Source organism: Penicillium nucicola, assembly GCF_028828085.1.
Source record: "Penicillium nucicola strain IBT 29836 chromosome Unknown utg000010l, whole genome shotgun sequence".
In the NCBI taxonomy this organism is placed as follows: domain Eukaryota; kingdom Fungi; phylum Ascomycota; class Eurotiomycetes; order Eurotiales; family Aspergillaceae; genus Penicillium; species Penicillium nucicola.
Genome location: NW_026643134.1, coordinates 2704918 through 2719271, shown reverse-complemented (window position 1 = coordinate 2719271; position 14354 = coordinate 2704918). Strand labels below are relative to the sequence as shown.

Below are 14354 nucleotides of genomic sequence, written 5' to 3'. Positions count from 1 at the left end.
TCCCGGCCATGGTCTATCTCAAACAAACCAGCCATCGAACCCCTCAATCAAAAATTTACATCTTCAGTCATTCAATCCTCCAACATGTCTACAGAAATAAAGACCTACTATGCATCCTCTGACCTCAACACGAATGTCACGGGTTATCCAGGAGGACAGGAAACCAAAAAAGATGTGTTCATCCTCTCACATCCGGAGATCATGAACATGATGCGCTACATCTGGGCGGGATGTGATCTACCCACCGAGCACGATGACTATATCCGGCGCATGGGCATCGACGAGTCGGTCAAGGGCGAGGTAACCAAAGAGGTTGACTTGATGGTTGCGGCTTACGCCGAGGTATGAACACCTCTCGACCATCCTCTCAGTTGCTAACGCAGATCAGGTCCAAAAAGTCAACCAGAACTTCCGCGACAACACCTGGAAAGGACTCGTCGATCTGTCAGGCGAGATTGTCAACTACACAAAAGTTGCTGGTGGAACAGTCGACAGTTCGTACTATGTGGGCTTCCTGCAGGCCATCAAGGACTACCACGAAGCGACGGAGCAGAAGAAAAAGGACGATGCCAGAGAGGCGATCAAAGAGTTCACCGATGACCTGATTGGTCGGATCACCACGCTGCAGACGCTGAGTGTCAAGGCCCGTGATGACTTGGAGACGTTCAAAAATTCCACGACCAAACATAGCTCCACGCTGCAGACCAACGAGGAGGAAGTCAAAAAGCTGTTGGATGACACCGAAATCAAGAGGCTTGAGGGCGAGATCAAAAGCCTGCAGAAGGATCTGGATGCCGAGCAGAACGAGCTGAGCTATGGTTTGTCCTTGCTACCTACTGAGGAGCATATGCTAATGATGTATTGTATAGATCTCAAAGTCGCTGCAACGACTCCGGCCTACGCCTGGGTGTAAGTCTTTATATCCTGCTGGATTTTCTCTACTAATTATATAGCACCATCTTTGGCTTCATCGCCGCCATTGCTGTAGCCAGCATTTACGGCCTAAAAATCAAACATATCAAGGAAAACATTGAAAGCACCGAGGGCAAGATCAAGGATGACCAAAAGAAGCTGGAAGCAGCCCGGATCGTGAGCGCAGACGCCCAGCGCATGTCAGTAAGTCACCCTCTTAACGCCTGATACAGAACTGACCACTCTAGAACGGAGCATCAGCCCTGATCGCCCTAATCAACCCAGCCATCAAAACCATCGAGAAACTCGAAACGGTCTGGCAGACCATCGCCGATGATCTCAAGGGTCTTAACGCCGCAGCCAAAGACACCTCCAAGGAAATCCCCCCGGGTCCGGCAATCGAGAAACGAACGCTTACGCTATTGGTTAATAGCTGGAATGAGCTTGGCGACTATGGTAAGTGTCGATTCTTTCGAACGTGATATACATCTAAAAAGTCTGCAGTGACCCAGTATAGGAAGGAGGCGTATACCAGCCAGCCAGAAACGCTCTCGCTCGACCAGTGGGTGAAGGAGTACGGCACCGAAAAATAGTCATGTATCTATTCGGCTGGGATGAAATGCAACATCCGACGGCTGTTCATGAGGACATTTATAAATTATTCTCAATGAATGCCCGTCAATCTATACATTCGGGTACACCAATATGCGCAAATTCCAGTAGATTGAACTTTATAGAGCTACTAAGTCTATGAAATTATATAATAAACTAAGTTCAAAAGGCCTATGAAATTTCGACACAATCCGTAGTAATTCTCGAGGAAAAAGTATCCGTATCGCTGACGAGAAAAAGAGGCTGTGCTTTATCATTAAGACAGACTTGTCATCTTTTCATCCAACAATAACGATGCGTGGGAGAGTAAAATGGGCCTGGACGAAAACAAGTTCGACATCGAGCTGCATTACTATTTCACGAGAAAAAGATGGCCTCTAACGCGTGCAGCACTCCTAGGAGATTGCGTATAGAAGTATGTGTATTTATTCGGGGTATATCAAGTTTTCTCACAGCCAGCGAGCCATAAAACAGGGTATGGTATGCCTGGTTTACTCAGGCAAATCATACTCGATGATCAACTTAGAGTCCTGATCAAACGTAACCATAAAGCTCCGTGCCTTTGCAGGCCCAACGCCCAGCGTCTCATCTCCAGTAACATGTCGTATGAATCCCCCATGCGTAACAACAACGATATCAGGCCGTGCAGTATTCGCCAATTCCTTGAATTTCTCTTGCAGCCGACGCTGAATTCTCCATCCACGCAGCTTCAGGGATTCAGAGTCGGATGCATAAAGTCCTTCCTTTTTCGGGAATGTCGGATCCAAGTCAAGGATATCCCAAGGAAGATCTTGAAACTCGGACTTTAAGATGGAAATGTCCGAGCCAGTGTCACAGGGTCGAGCAGAATGCGCCTGCACATCCGGCTCAAGTACGAGACTTGCACCGTTTTGGACACCTGCTGCGGAGAACTTGGGGTAAAATCTTTGATCAAGTGTTTGTTGAAAGCCGATATGAGCTGTTTGAAGTGTTCGCCGCAGCGGAGATGCCAGCACCAACCCAACGCTATCTTTGAATTGAAAGTCTCTTGATAGCTCCTGGGACTGCTGGATTCCTCTCTCGGTCAATGGAGGGTCCAGGATCGTCGTATCATGGCCAGGATTGTGAGTTCCCTCTGCATGTCGGACGATGTGTAGGCGGAAAAGCATTTTGCCGGGCAGTGGCTCTTGATGTTTGTACGGATATTTCACGTAGAAGAGCGCGGCTGAGCTGAAGATCATGATGATGGATATGGCCCTGATTAATAGTCTCATGTCGGGCTATGAACAGAATTACTTTTCCAGTACGCATCTTAAAGCTTATATCCGAGCTTAATCGGACTACATTTCTGGATTAGGTAGGATCGACCGCGTGTCTCTCCTTTAAGAAAACCGATGGCCCGCGGAGGATCCAGTTCTTAGGTGGTTTTTGGTTGATCTTTGCATTGTGGATATCTCCGATGATAGCTATTCCTATACCGGTAGCCTGCAGCGAGAGCCACATCTATCTCCGGGCCTGTGAGGCTGAACATAAGAACGAGGCGAGAGTACGAACCACGAAGCATTATTGCTATGCTCTTATTTTTTAATTATTATTCGAAGAAGGGCAAATGTTGCAGAAATAAAAAGTAACTTATTGATAAATATTGAACCCGTTGGCCTATATTCTCGCATAACTAGAAACTGTTCCTCCTCCCATTCCCATCCCGACTCTTCACAAACTCGTTCTCAAAATCAAGACCCGCGTCCTGACGAATAATACCATATCCAGATGACGAATCCAAAGGCCGACCCCCATTCGCATCCGAGAATTGCTTAGCCCGAAGCATATGCTCCAGTGCCACTTCAGCAACCTTCAACCTTGTCCCAGCGTCCCGGGCACAACTAATCCCATGCTGTACATCTTTGATACCGAGATTCAAATTCGACCATGGCGATTGACCTAAATTGTAACATGAGCAAAACATGACAATACACAGTATGCCCATGTGAATGTGGGCCCTACCTTCTCCGGGCATGTACACTCCCTGCGTCATCCGCGTTGAATCAGAGTGTGCCAAGCCCCCAAAATTCAACTCGAGTAGCTTTTCTAATGTCTCGCTACCGAGATTGCTCTTCTCGGCGAGGACGTGTGCTTCGCCTACTATTTCCATTGTTCCTGCAACGATGAAATTGCTGTGATGTGTTAGCAATTGAGTCGTAGTGCACACTGAATGCAATGCTGTTTAAAATGTTCGTACCCCAGTGTTTTGAGCACAGTAGCGTTCTCGGGTAGATCTGATACAACCATAACTTCACGTGCGATGACGCCTTTTCCAAATGGTAAGACTTTTTCAATGTCTTCGCTAGTTCCGGCCATTGCCATCAGAACTTGGCCCGCTTGTGCAGCTGGAGTGGCCCCAAATACCGGCGCTAGGGCGTTTTGTTAGCAGATATAATTCATGGAAGAGACCGCACACCAACCAGCAATGAAAGAAGCATTCCGTTGCGTTAGCCTCTCATTTGTCGCCTTTGAAGTCTTCGGATGCACAGTAGTTGTATCGATAAATAGTTTACCAGCAATGTTGTCTACAGCTAGAATTTGGTCGATGATGGAAACTAGCGCCGCATCGTCGCTGGTCTTCCGTTCATGTCAGTAACCAAGTTTCGATCCATGACTGAATAGGCCACTAGCTATCTATCCGCAGAGATAATCTGACTCACAGATATGAAGATAAGATCACAATGCTCGACAAGCACAGAAATACCCAGGCAGCCGACAGCTCCAAGTGCTAGAAGTTCATCGCCGCGACTTAGAGTCCGATTCCAAAATCTCAAGCCGGGCTTCTTTTCGCTTTTGAGAAATTTGTGTACATTCTGGGCCATTGCTAGACCCATGCTTCCCAGGCCTGTGAGGTGTTAGGTGGTCATTGATGATGATTGCTCTATTGTTGTCATACCTATCCACCCAACTCGGGGGTTGTTAGTTGTCATGGTCGGCGTTTGGGTTTTACTTTTGAAGTGATATTGATTGATCAGTTTCGGATTGTTATTGAAGATGGACGGATTGTTTATTGGCAGTTATAATATTTTGGTAAGAGACCATTGGTATTGAATGTTGTAAGAGATGTCTGACAAAACGGGTGACTCACTGCTGTCATCTGCTTAGTCATAGAGCGATTCAACTTACCAACTAGGCTAAAAGAGGCATAGAGACACGCAGAACATATCTCCAATTGCCACTGCAGTAATATATATGCCGGGACCTAAGTTGCGACCTAAGTTGCATTGGGGGTGATGCCTTCAGCTCGAAACGAATTTGCCCATAGTGATACTTGCCGCCTAGCCTACCGCCTACTTTACCGCCTTATACCTGACACTCGACCCCGGACCTTACATCCATTAAATAGTCGTACGCATCCCACAATGAAAAGCCTCATATAGGAAGCCAAGCAGCCAGTACTAGTGGACAAAGCAACTTGTTAGGCAAATAAATAGAATCATTGCATATCGTTACCGCTCTCATCATCTCATAGAAGTAACAGAATCACTGGAGAACCTATACAAGAAAACGTGGCAATATTCATAAGCAATTAGCGGCAGAATTCGTTTTAAGCGTAAGGCCTTACCGTCAATGACTATTACCGACCCTTTTTATCGGGTTCTTTCTATACTCTCTTCATTCTATATCAACCTATCTGTCTTATCAGACTGCTATCGAGCCACTCCTATGTCAACATCTACTTGATTCAAGATTTAAAAATTTCGAAACAAGAATTATTCTGTTTCTTGGCATTCCTGGTCTCTTCTTGATGTGGTGTTACACCCTCGAGAAAGCTTCCTGACAAAGTTTAAGATGAATTCACGTCAATATCCACAAGGTACGTATGGTAGTGGATTCTAGGGCTTTGAAATTCGTGCTGTGATTAACATTTTATCCAGGTTATAAAGATAATGGTGACTCTGCTCAAATTGACGAGACTCTAGTTGCACATGAAGGCAACGAGGATTTGTCCGCTTTTCTTTCATCAATATGCCACCCTGGGCCCTATGTTGCAGAGCAGAATATATCAGACTACGACAAAGTGCCTGATTCCTCTTTTCCTACATCCGCACTCTCGTATGAGCTCGCTGGGTCAGCGGAGGCGGAATCCCTTCCCGTGACTCATGAACAATTCCCTTTTGAGCCCCATGCAAGCTCTTCCTGGTCGTATAATGAAGAGTTTCATACTTCGCAGTTGGCAGGTCCATCTTTCAGTCACGACCCGTCACTCTCTCCGGCCTTTCCATTACCCATTGCTTCGGTGTCCGGTGGAAGTCATGGCAGGGAATTCGAAAACCCAAGACCAAGATCAACTCCAATATGGCCGATGAGCCAATTCATTCCACCTCAAAATCGCCAGCGCCAAGAACTTCCGCGACGCAGAAGCAGGTATCATATTCGTGATACTGACAGAGGGACAAGTCCCGTATTCATACCGCCAAATGCAAATCCGGCCCATCCGCTGGAACGCTGGAAGGAATCGCCACCTGAGGGTGAAGCTGCCAGTCTCTCAGCCATTCGAAATGCGCTTCAGAATCCGTCAATTTATTCAACAGGACACGAGGAACAGCAAGACCATGATAGCTGGTATAGCACATCTAATCCGGGCGTTGCTGAGCAGTTCCGCCATCATCGCGCTACTAATTCTCGACCTGCTTCCATCACAAGCGCAGAAACCCCTGTCAGCGCCTCTTCCAGGAGGTCTGACAAGTCGGGCGTCTCCAACAGCAGTCGATCCCAACACAAGTCGACTGCTGGAGTCAAACGAAATAAGGCAAGCGGAGGGAAGAAGAAGCGGATGACTTCAGCCACTGCTCCTCGAATATTCTGTTGCACTTTCTGCTGTGACAAATTTAAAAGCAAGTATGACTGGGTAAGACATGAGAAATCCCTTCATCTCAACCTAGAGACCTGGGTTTGCGCACCACATGGAGGATGCGTGATACTTCCATCGACCGGCCGTGTCCATTGCGCCTACTGCAATCAGCTCGATCCCTCGGCCAACCACCTTGAACAACATGACTATTCGGCCTGCAAGCGACAGAATCGTATCTTCAAACGCAAGGACCATCTAATCCAACATCTGCGTCTTGCCCACCGCCTGGAAACGATGCCCTTGATCGATGACTGGAAACATGTCGTCACTGACTTCCCTTCTCGTTGTGGCTTTTGTGGCGGCCGAATGTCTACTTGGGATGAGCGAGCCAACCACTTGACACTTCACTTCCGGGAAGGCCGCAATATGGCCAGCTGGAAAGGCGATCATGAGTTTCCCCCGGAGATCGCTGCTCAAGTTACACACAGTGTACCACCATATCTCTTGGACTTTGAATCTCGAACGTTCGTGCCTTTCTCTGCGACCAACCGCGCCGTCAGTGATCATCTTTCTCAGATGATGACTCGCGCCACATTTTCTGGTACTGAGGATGGTCAGCATGTCTCACCCGAGGCTGCGGACGTTGACCCTGAACCTATACCTGAATCGGATTTCCAATTGGATTCCTATACGCAGGTGCTTACTCGTCACTTGAGTCACTATGCACAGCAGAATATGATGCTAGGGGTGATTCCTTCGGATGAGATGTTCCAGCTAGAAGCTAGACGTCTTCTCTTTGATTCGGAAGACTCTTGGAACCAGACTATGGCGGATAACCCCGAGTGGTTGGCTAAATTCCGGAGTGATCGATACAATGATAGCCTGCCTCAGACTCCAGACGAGCTTGTGAACGACATATCTCGTGATCATTGAACTTGAGTGATGTATCATATCAGCAGGGAGTTGCACCCATATTTGTTTATAAATGCTCTTTGTGTATATATCATATTCTTATTATAATTGGATGCCAGCTCAACAAATGGTTTTTTGATTCGACCAGAGCCTAAGCCAAGATGCTTCGCCGTCTCGAATACTCCACTACCTGGCCATAGTCATGTGTGTCCATTGTCGACAAGACAGCCAGGGACACAGGGATTTCAAAATGTTTATTAATCGATGTGATGTGGTTTTCCGCCGTCGGTTCCCACGGCGAGTTGAGAATATTGACTGTTGCTCGCTGTGCAACCAGATCTGCCGGCGTTTCTGATAGTACATGTGAGTATAAAGTCCACTGCAACAGCCCTGACTGGTGATTACCTTTATTGGAAGTCTGGTCAACCACCATGGGTTGACCCTGCCTGTCGCCCTCCTCCCGTTCCTCTCCCTTCCCTCGCATATCCCATCTTCGCTTCGAGCGTGGTGGTATTGATTCCTTCACCGGCTTCTCAGCGCCTGAATATTTCCCCCTTGATGCAATCCCAGCTCCCCACCGCAGTCTGATCTCGTATCCCTCACACGCAATGCCGCGCAGACTGCATCTTTGGCAAGAGGGACGCATTTCATCGCATTGAACCCGCTTCTTCTTACACGTCCAACATCCCTTGAACGAGCGATGCCGAGAGTGGGGGGTATCTTTCTGTTTTTCGACTGGTGACATAGCTATCCTGGCTGGCAAAAGGTGGTCAAGTAGAAAAAAAGAATGAAGGAACAAGATCATGAATTGCTACGTCTTTATGGTCATACAATGGGTGGTCTGAGCCTCTCTGATTGGTCGAACAAAGATCTCAGGGCCAAACAACGCGCTCTAACCCGCTCTAACCCGCTCTAGGGAGTGCTTTCCGGGTCCAAATGCCTCAGAGACAAGCATATATTGGACACGCAAATTCCCTCGCAAGGCAAGTCCAAAATCACAGACAACAGCGTGAGGTTGTTCTTATGATTGATCGCCAAGGCTGTAGCGACTTAACCCCATTCGGGCAGGTCCACGCAGGCCAACGCAGGTCAACGCGAAGTATGCGCTTTCTGCCGCTCTTGTTCTGCTTGTTTTCTACAGATGCAAAGTCAATCATTTCAATTTGTCAAGATCAAAATGCCTATTCCGAGGCGATCGGGGTGACCAGGGCGACCAGGGCCACCAGGGAAGATTGCGCCGTTTGTACCCGCTGCATCTGGGGAGCGAAAGTCGCCACTAGCAAAAGCCGGTTCCGATCGTGATGTGTCAAGATCGCGTTCACCGGTAAATATTCGAGTCCAAGAAGATTTCCAGGTTAATGTCTGCAGTGCAGTCAAGCTATCCGCATCTACCTGCCAGACAGGGAATCTTCAGCCTTTGCAGGTCCGATATGTGGAGTCACCCTACAGAAAACTGGAGCAACGAGAATGCCGTGTCGCGAATCTCTTAAATGCTTCCGAACTCGGGCATATCGGTGGAGTCTCGGTGAGCGTCCCAGGGACGTGCGATTCTGTTTGGTCACAAATGCCGATGCCCATGGGGTTCCCCCAGACAAACGTCAAACCCCGGGTCTTGAAACTGGGGGTGTGGGACTTGGGATTCTTACAATTGTCTCTGGCATCTTCGAACTTGGTTCCAGTATATCCATATTGCCTTACAAAGGAACAATACACAAATCGAACCCCGCTGTCGAGTGCTTCAACGGCAGTATCTCGCAAACTTTTTATTATTGGGAAATGACCCCAGAGCGACCCTTTTAAACCTCACTTCATTCACTGGTCCTTTCCATTGCTCGAAGTATGGACGTGGAAACCGAGAATCCTCTCAAACAAACCGACCAGAGTGCCCAGGATGCCAACGACCTCGCCGAATTCGGTCACGAGCAGACCCTCGCCCGCAAATTCAACATATGGAGCATGCTTGCCCTGGCCTTCTGTGTTCTGGGAACATGGTCGACATTCGCACAGGATCTTTCTGATGGGTTAATCAACGGCGGTCCTGTCTCGATCCTTTGGGGTCTATGTCTGGTTACATTTTGCAACACCTGCGTTGCACTCTCGCTGGGCGAGATCTGTAGCAGCATGCCTACGGCCCTGGGACAGGCATACTGGATTTACCGCTTGTGGGACTCCCGCTTAGGACGTTTCATCTCCTACATGTGTGCTTGGATTAACGTGTTCGGGTGGTGGACTCTTGCTGCTTCCCAGGTGGCATTCATGACCAATTTCCTGCTCGGCATGAAGGTCATGTTCAATCCGAATTGGACCGGTGCCTCTACGGGTTGGCTTGAGTTTATCGTTTATGTGGGATGTGTTTTTGTTTTGACATTAATCAATGTGGTCGGTTGTCGAAGGGAGAAGTTCTTGCCTTGGCTCAATAACTTTGTTGGCGTATGGTTCTTTGGACTTTTCTTCGTCTTCTGCCTTGCCTTGCTTATTTCTGTTGGCACTAAGGACGGTCTCTCGTACCAGCCAGCCAGATTTACCTTTGGCAAGTGGATCAATCAGACCGGGTGGCCAGACGGTGTTGTCTGGTTTATTGGACTCGTTCAAGCCGCCTATGGTCTCACTGCCTTCGATGCCGTGATCCACCTGGTAGAAGAAATTCCCGCACCGCGCAAGAATGCTCCGAAAGTCATCTATTTAGCCGTGATTTCCGGAGCAATCAGCGGTTTTATCTTGATGATGGTCTGCCTCTTCTGCATCCAGAAAGTGAACACTGTCGTCGACTCACCAAGTGGCCTTCCATTCATGGAACTCGTGCAAGAAACAGTAGGCCAAACCGGTGGAGCAGTATTGATCTCGCTCTTCATCATGAACGGCCTCGGTCAAGGAATCAGTATAGTGACCACAGCCTCTCGCCTGACCTGGGGCTTCGCTCGCGACGGCGGACTTCCATTCAGCGCATATCTCTCCGAAGTCAGCCCAACATGGAAAGCGCCCGTCAGGGCGCTCTGGTTCCAAGGCGCGATAATTGCCCTGGTCGGGGTCTTATTCCTCTTCGCCGAAACTGTGTTGAACGCCATTCTTAGCGTCAGCACCATTGCTTTAACAATTTCATATGGTCTGCCCATTATGACCTTACTTTTGATGGGCCGCGACAAACTTCCACACGGTGGTCAGTTCCATCTTGGCAGGTTTGGAGCGCCTGCCAACTGGGTCAGTCTCGTATACTGCTGCGTGACGACCATCTTCTTTTTCTTCCCCAGTGCTCCTAATCCCTCTGGGGATGAAATGAACTACGCTATTGGTGTTTTCGGTGTGATGCTCGTTATTTCGGTCGCTTTTTGGTTTATTTCGGGCAGTCGCACTTATCTTAATACTGAGGAGTCTATTCCTCATGTTATCCAGGCTCGTGCTGTTGCGAATGAGCCTGCCCTGCCCGAGCCTAAGAAGGAGGATCGATGAATGAAATCCCGGAGTCAATCGCTTCATTGGTTTCTTGTGAACCTAGGATCGGGATTTGATGGTTTATTTGACGTGTTATGCTTGACATTCGTCGGGGAGAATTGGTATATAAGCGAGGTGTGCATAGACATCCGTCTAGATGTATATAGAATTGATATATAGATTGATTTCAATCTAACATAGGTGATTGCATTCCACCATGACCGAACGAACATTGTTCTATTGCTTCTCCACCATAGAGCCTGCCCAAATGGCATAAGTCCTCTTATCTGGCAGGGCAACTTCGGCTCCCCGAAGTAACACTCTAGCTCTTGTTTCTTTGGCATGCATAATGCATGCAGATGCCTCCGCAGGAGACACGCTGGAAGCTGCAGTTCTGCCTTGCTTCCCAAGTTCCTGTTGATAATCGGGATGACTATTTCTCGGTGAAGCGGAAATATGCTCCTTTCAAACAGCAATAGCGATTATGCTACGCGCGCAGTCACACCGATTGATTCGAGAGCCCAGTGATAGGCAAAGTCGAGTTCTCGGTTTTCCATTCATCCCCAGGCCCTTTGGCTGCAACAACTTTAATTTAGTACGTTAATAGGTTGACGTATGGGGTCTGACGTTGCCTACGACCTAGGCGCATTTTCGGCTGATTACCGGAGTAATGCAGGAGGTGACGATCTGGAACAAGATTCTCAAACATCAAATCATACTGAAACTCGGTTGATCAAAGCTCAATCCTCAATCGGTTGCTAAGATATCCAAACACACTGGAAATCTGTAGTTTTCAAGCTGAAGGTATACAACGACAGCCCGAGATTCAGTTTCTGGGTAACTATTCCATTAAGCTTCATAGTCGCCTTTCTTAATTTCAGGTGGATCATCGTGCGGGATATGAGGATCATCTTGGCTGTTTCGGCCTTTAACTGAAACACATTTTGTATGAGTCTCAGCTTCCAGAAAGCTCAAGTGGGCCCCCCTGAGCGCAACTTCATCAAAACAACAGAGACACTATTTTTGGGGATGCGATCTAGACCTGGGATACTCCATAGTTGATGAGTGCTCCTGTGTCAAGTAGAGGTTATTCCATGGTCATACGTCTCCGGATCGATGCTTAGCCTTGGCTCCAGAGGTATATATATCAGCTGCTTCGTAGTCGACGGAGAGTAAAAAGCCTCTTTAAACACATCCAATCTCAAAATGCATTTCACCTCCTTTTTCTCTATGCTGGCTATCCCAGCCATGGTCGCTGCCACCCTGGATCCGGCTTCGACTAACAGCAAAGGCTACAAGCCTAGCAGCCTGAACTGCTCTGGTAAATATCAATCATGGATGAGTTTTGATGCAAAGAAAAGTATATACTGAACCGTGAAAACAGCTGCCAAGGTCTCCAAGGCTATTCAAGCCGCTGAGTGCTCCCACAACACCCGGACTTCATCCACCCAAACCTTCGCCGTCTTCGAGACTGACCACCAATACGACTCCAACAACGGTGCTCCCTACGGAACATGCAGCGCATACACTTGCACCGCCCCGACCTCTAGTGAGATCGAAGCGGACTCCGACTACTGGATCTTCTACTGGGGCGATGGTGGAAAGAGCAGTGGATACGGTACCACCTGCATCAAGGATCCCCAGACTGGCGAGTGTGGCTGCGAGAACTCGGATGGTACTTTCGTTGCTGGAAGCTCCAGCTGCACTTAGAAGTTAAAATTAGACTAGAAGGAGTCTTGTCATCTCCTGGTGAGATGCAAGACTCCCAGTCTCAAGTGAGTATTGCCGAATTAAAACATTGGCAATTATTCAGAAAACACAAACTCAATTTTGATATATACAATATAGCATCCAGATTTTATCAAGGATCCTCGAGATAGTAGCTACCTCAAAGCTTGGACTTCATGTTGACATGAATAGCCTTGACACTAGAATAAGCATCAAGACCAGCCTGACCGAGCTCACGCCCAATACCACTCTGCTTAACGCCACCAAACGGAATGCGCCAATCGCTGTCATTACTGGAGTTGATCCAGACCATACCAGCCTCAATCTTCTTAGCAACGCGATGCGCACGAGTCAAGTTAGTAGTGAAAAGTGCACTACCAAGACCATACGTAGTATCATTGGCCATCTGAATAGCATCCTCCTCAGTGCTGAACTTCGCAATAACAACGAAAGGACCGAAAACTTCCTCTTGGTAAATCCGCATCTTAGGAGAAACATTCGTGAACACAGTCGGTTCCACGAAGTATCCCTTGCCATCACCAACGCCCTTGAATGGCTTGCCACCAGAGACAAGAGTCGCCTTCTCGGATTTTCCAATATCAACATAGGACATGATACGGTCATATTGAGCTTGCGTCACCTGGGGACCCTGGAAAGTCGATTCCTCAAATGGATCGCCGACCTTGGACACATTCTTAACTTGAGCCTTGAATGCTTCCAGGAACTTATCGTAGATCTCATCCTGGACCAGGATCCGCGATGTAGCAGTGCAGATCTGGCCCTGGTTATACATGATACCGATATGGGCCCATTCAACGGCCTGTTCGAGATCCGCGTCGTTGAAGACGACCAGGGGACTCTTGCCGCCTGTCTCGAGGGTGATGTTCTTCAGATTCACGCTGGCCATCTTCATGATGTGCTTGGCTGTGGCGGTGCTTCCGGTGAAGGCAATCTTGTCTACATCTGTGTGCGAGGCGAGGGCTGCGCCTGCGACAGAACCGTGGCCGTTCACGATGTTGACAACGCCTGGTGGGAAACCAGCTTCCACGATCAGGTTTGCCAGGAAGAGGATTGAGAGGGGGGTTTGCTCGGCTGGCTTGAGGATCACGGTGTTCCCGCAGGCCAGAGCTGGGCCGAGCTTCCAGGCTGCCATTGCCAGAGGGAAATTCCATCTGTGATAAGTTAGTGGTGGACATGATCGGGCCTTGAAGGATACGTTACGGGATAATTTGTCCGCAGACACCAACCGGTTCCCGGACGGTGTATGCGAATTTGTCAGGGGTGGTATCAATGACCTGACCAAAGATCTTATCGGCGTAGCCGCTGTAATAGCGGATAGTCTCGGCGGTCTCGGTAAGGTCATCATTGAAGGAAACAGAGTATGGCTTTCCGTTGTCAAGTGTTTCAATGGTAGCAAGAGTCTTGCGGTTATCCTCAATGAGCTGAGCGAGACGGTTCATCAGCTTGCCGCGGTCGGTACCGGGAAGGTCGCGCCAGCAAGGGTTATTGAGGGCTGCGCGAGCGGCCTTGACGGCTGTGTCGACATCCTGAGATGAGGCAGCATGGACAGAAGTGATTTCCTTTGCGGTTCTATTGTTTTTTTATCTGGTTAGCAATAGATTGATGTATGCGCAAAGTTGTAAGACGTACGTAGGGTTGATGGTGGCAATCTTCTCGCCATTGGACGACTTGACCCATTGGTTGTTGATGAACAGGCCCGTGGGCTGGGTCCAAGTATGACCGTTGGGCGCTGTGAGTTGAACTGACACGTCGGACATAATGTGTGAATGATCTTGTTGAGAGTATGTAAAGAAATGATCCAGTTACGTGAACGATAGTAGTACTTAACACCAGTGCTAGCTAGGTGATAGCTAGAGATAGCGATAAGTCGGCTGTACATTCCAATTCAGTCTCCATTGTGACTTCAAGCCGATCCATGAGATCC

The 14354-nt window shown here is 48.4% G+C and overlaps 7 protein-coding genes across 7 annotated transcripts; 4 read left to right on the top strand and 3 right to left on the bottom strand.

Moving 5' to 3' along the window:
- Nucleotides 1–84: 84 nt before the first annotated feature.
- Nucleotides 85–1505, top strand: N7511_009570 (uncharacterized protein; the record flags this gene model as incomplete). The annotated part of the gene is made up of 5 exons (XM_057131947.1): nucleotides 85–342; nucleotides 389–909; nucleotides 954–1116; nucleotides 1161–1368; nucleotides 1417–1505. 5 exons carry the CDS (start codon nucleotides 85–87, stop codon nucleotides 1503–1505), a joined length of 1239 nt encoding a protein of 412 aa, XP_056979935.1.
- Nucleotides 1506–2015: 510 nt separating this feature from the next.
- N7511_009569 (histidine phosphatase family protein) lies at nucleotides 2016–2744 on the bottom strand (the record flags this gene model as incomplete). Its single annotated transcript, XM_057131946.1, has 1 exon — nucleotides 2016–2744. The coding sequence occupies one exon, from the start codon at nucleotides 2742–2744 to the stop codon at nucleotides 2016–2018; it is 729 nt and encodes a 242-aa protein (XP_056979934.1).
- Nucleotides 2745–3178: 434 nt separating this feature from the next.
- On the bottom strand, nucleotides 3179–4475 carry N7511_009568 (NAD(P)-dependent oxidoreductase; the record flags this gene model as incomplete). The annotated part of the gene is made up of 6 exons (XM_057131945.1): nucleotides 3179–3444; nucleotides 3508–3677; nucleotides 3743–3914; nucleotides 3966–4122; nucleotides 4206–4390; nucleotides 4442–4475. 6 exons carry the CDS (start codon nucleotides 4473–4475, stop codon nucleotides 3179–3181), a joined length of 984 nt encoding a protein of 327 aa, XP_056979933.1.
- Nucleotides 4476–5337: 862 nt separating this feature from the next.
- N7511_009567 (uncharacterized protein) lies at nucleotides 5338–7273 on the top strand (the record flags this gene model as incomplete). The annotated part of the gene is made up of 2 exons (XM_057131944.1): nucleotides 5338–5362; nucleotides 5424–7273. The coding sequence occupies 2 exons, from the start codon at nucleotides 5338–5340 to the stop codon at nucleotides 7271–7273; spliced, it is 1875 nt and encodes a 624-aa protein (XP_056979932.1).
- A 1818-nt stretch (nucleotides 7274–9091) lies between these two features.
- On the top strand, nucleotides 9092–10699 carry N7511_009566 (uncharacterized protein; the record flags this gene model as incomplete). Its single annotated transcript, XM_057131943.1, has 1 exon — nucleotides 9092–10699. One exon carries the CDS (start codon nucleotides 9092–9094, stop codon nucleotides 10697–10699), a length of 1608 nt encoding a protein of 535 aa, XP_056979931.1.
- Nucleotides 10700–11887: 1188 nt separating this feature from the next.
- Nucleotides 11888–12391, top strand: N7511_009565 (uncharacterized protein; the record flags this gene model as incomplete). Its single annotated transcript, XM_057131942.1, has 2 exons — nucleotides 11888–12002; nucleotides 12066–12391. 2 exons carry the CDS (start codon nucleotides 11888–11890, stop codon nucleotides 12389–12391), a joined length of 441 nt encoding a protein of 146 aa, XP_056979930.1.
- A 178-nt stretch (nucleotides 12392–12569) lies between these two features.
- Nucleotides 12570–14187, bottom strand: N7511_009564 (uncharacterized protein; the record flags this gene model as incomplete). The annotated part of the gene is made up of 3 exons (XM_057131941.1): nucleotides 12570–13581; nucleotides 13631–13999; nucleotides 14060–14187. The coding sequence occupies 3 exons, from the start codon at nucleotides 14185–14187 to the stop codon at nucleotides 12570–12572; spliced, it is 1509 nt and encodes a 502-aa protein (XP_056979929.1).
- Between the last annotated feature and the right edge of the window lie 167 nt (nucleotides 14188–14354).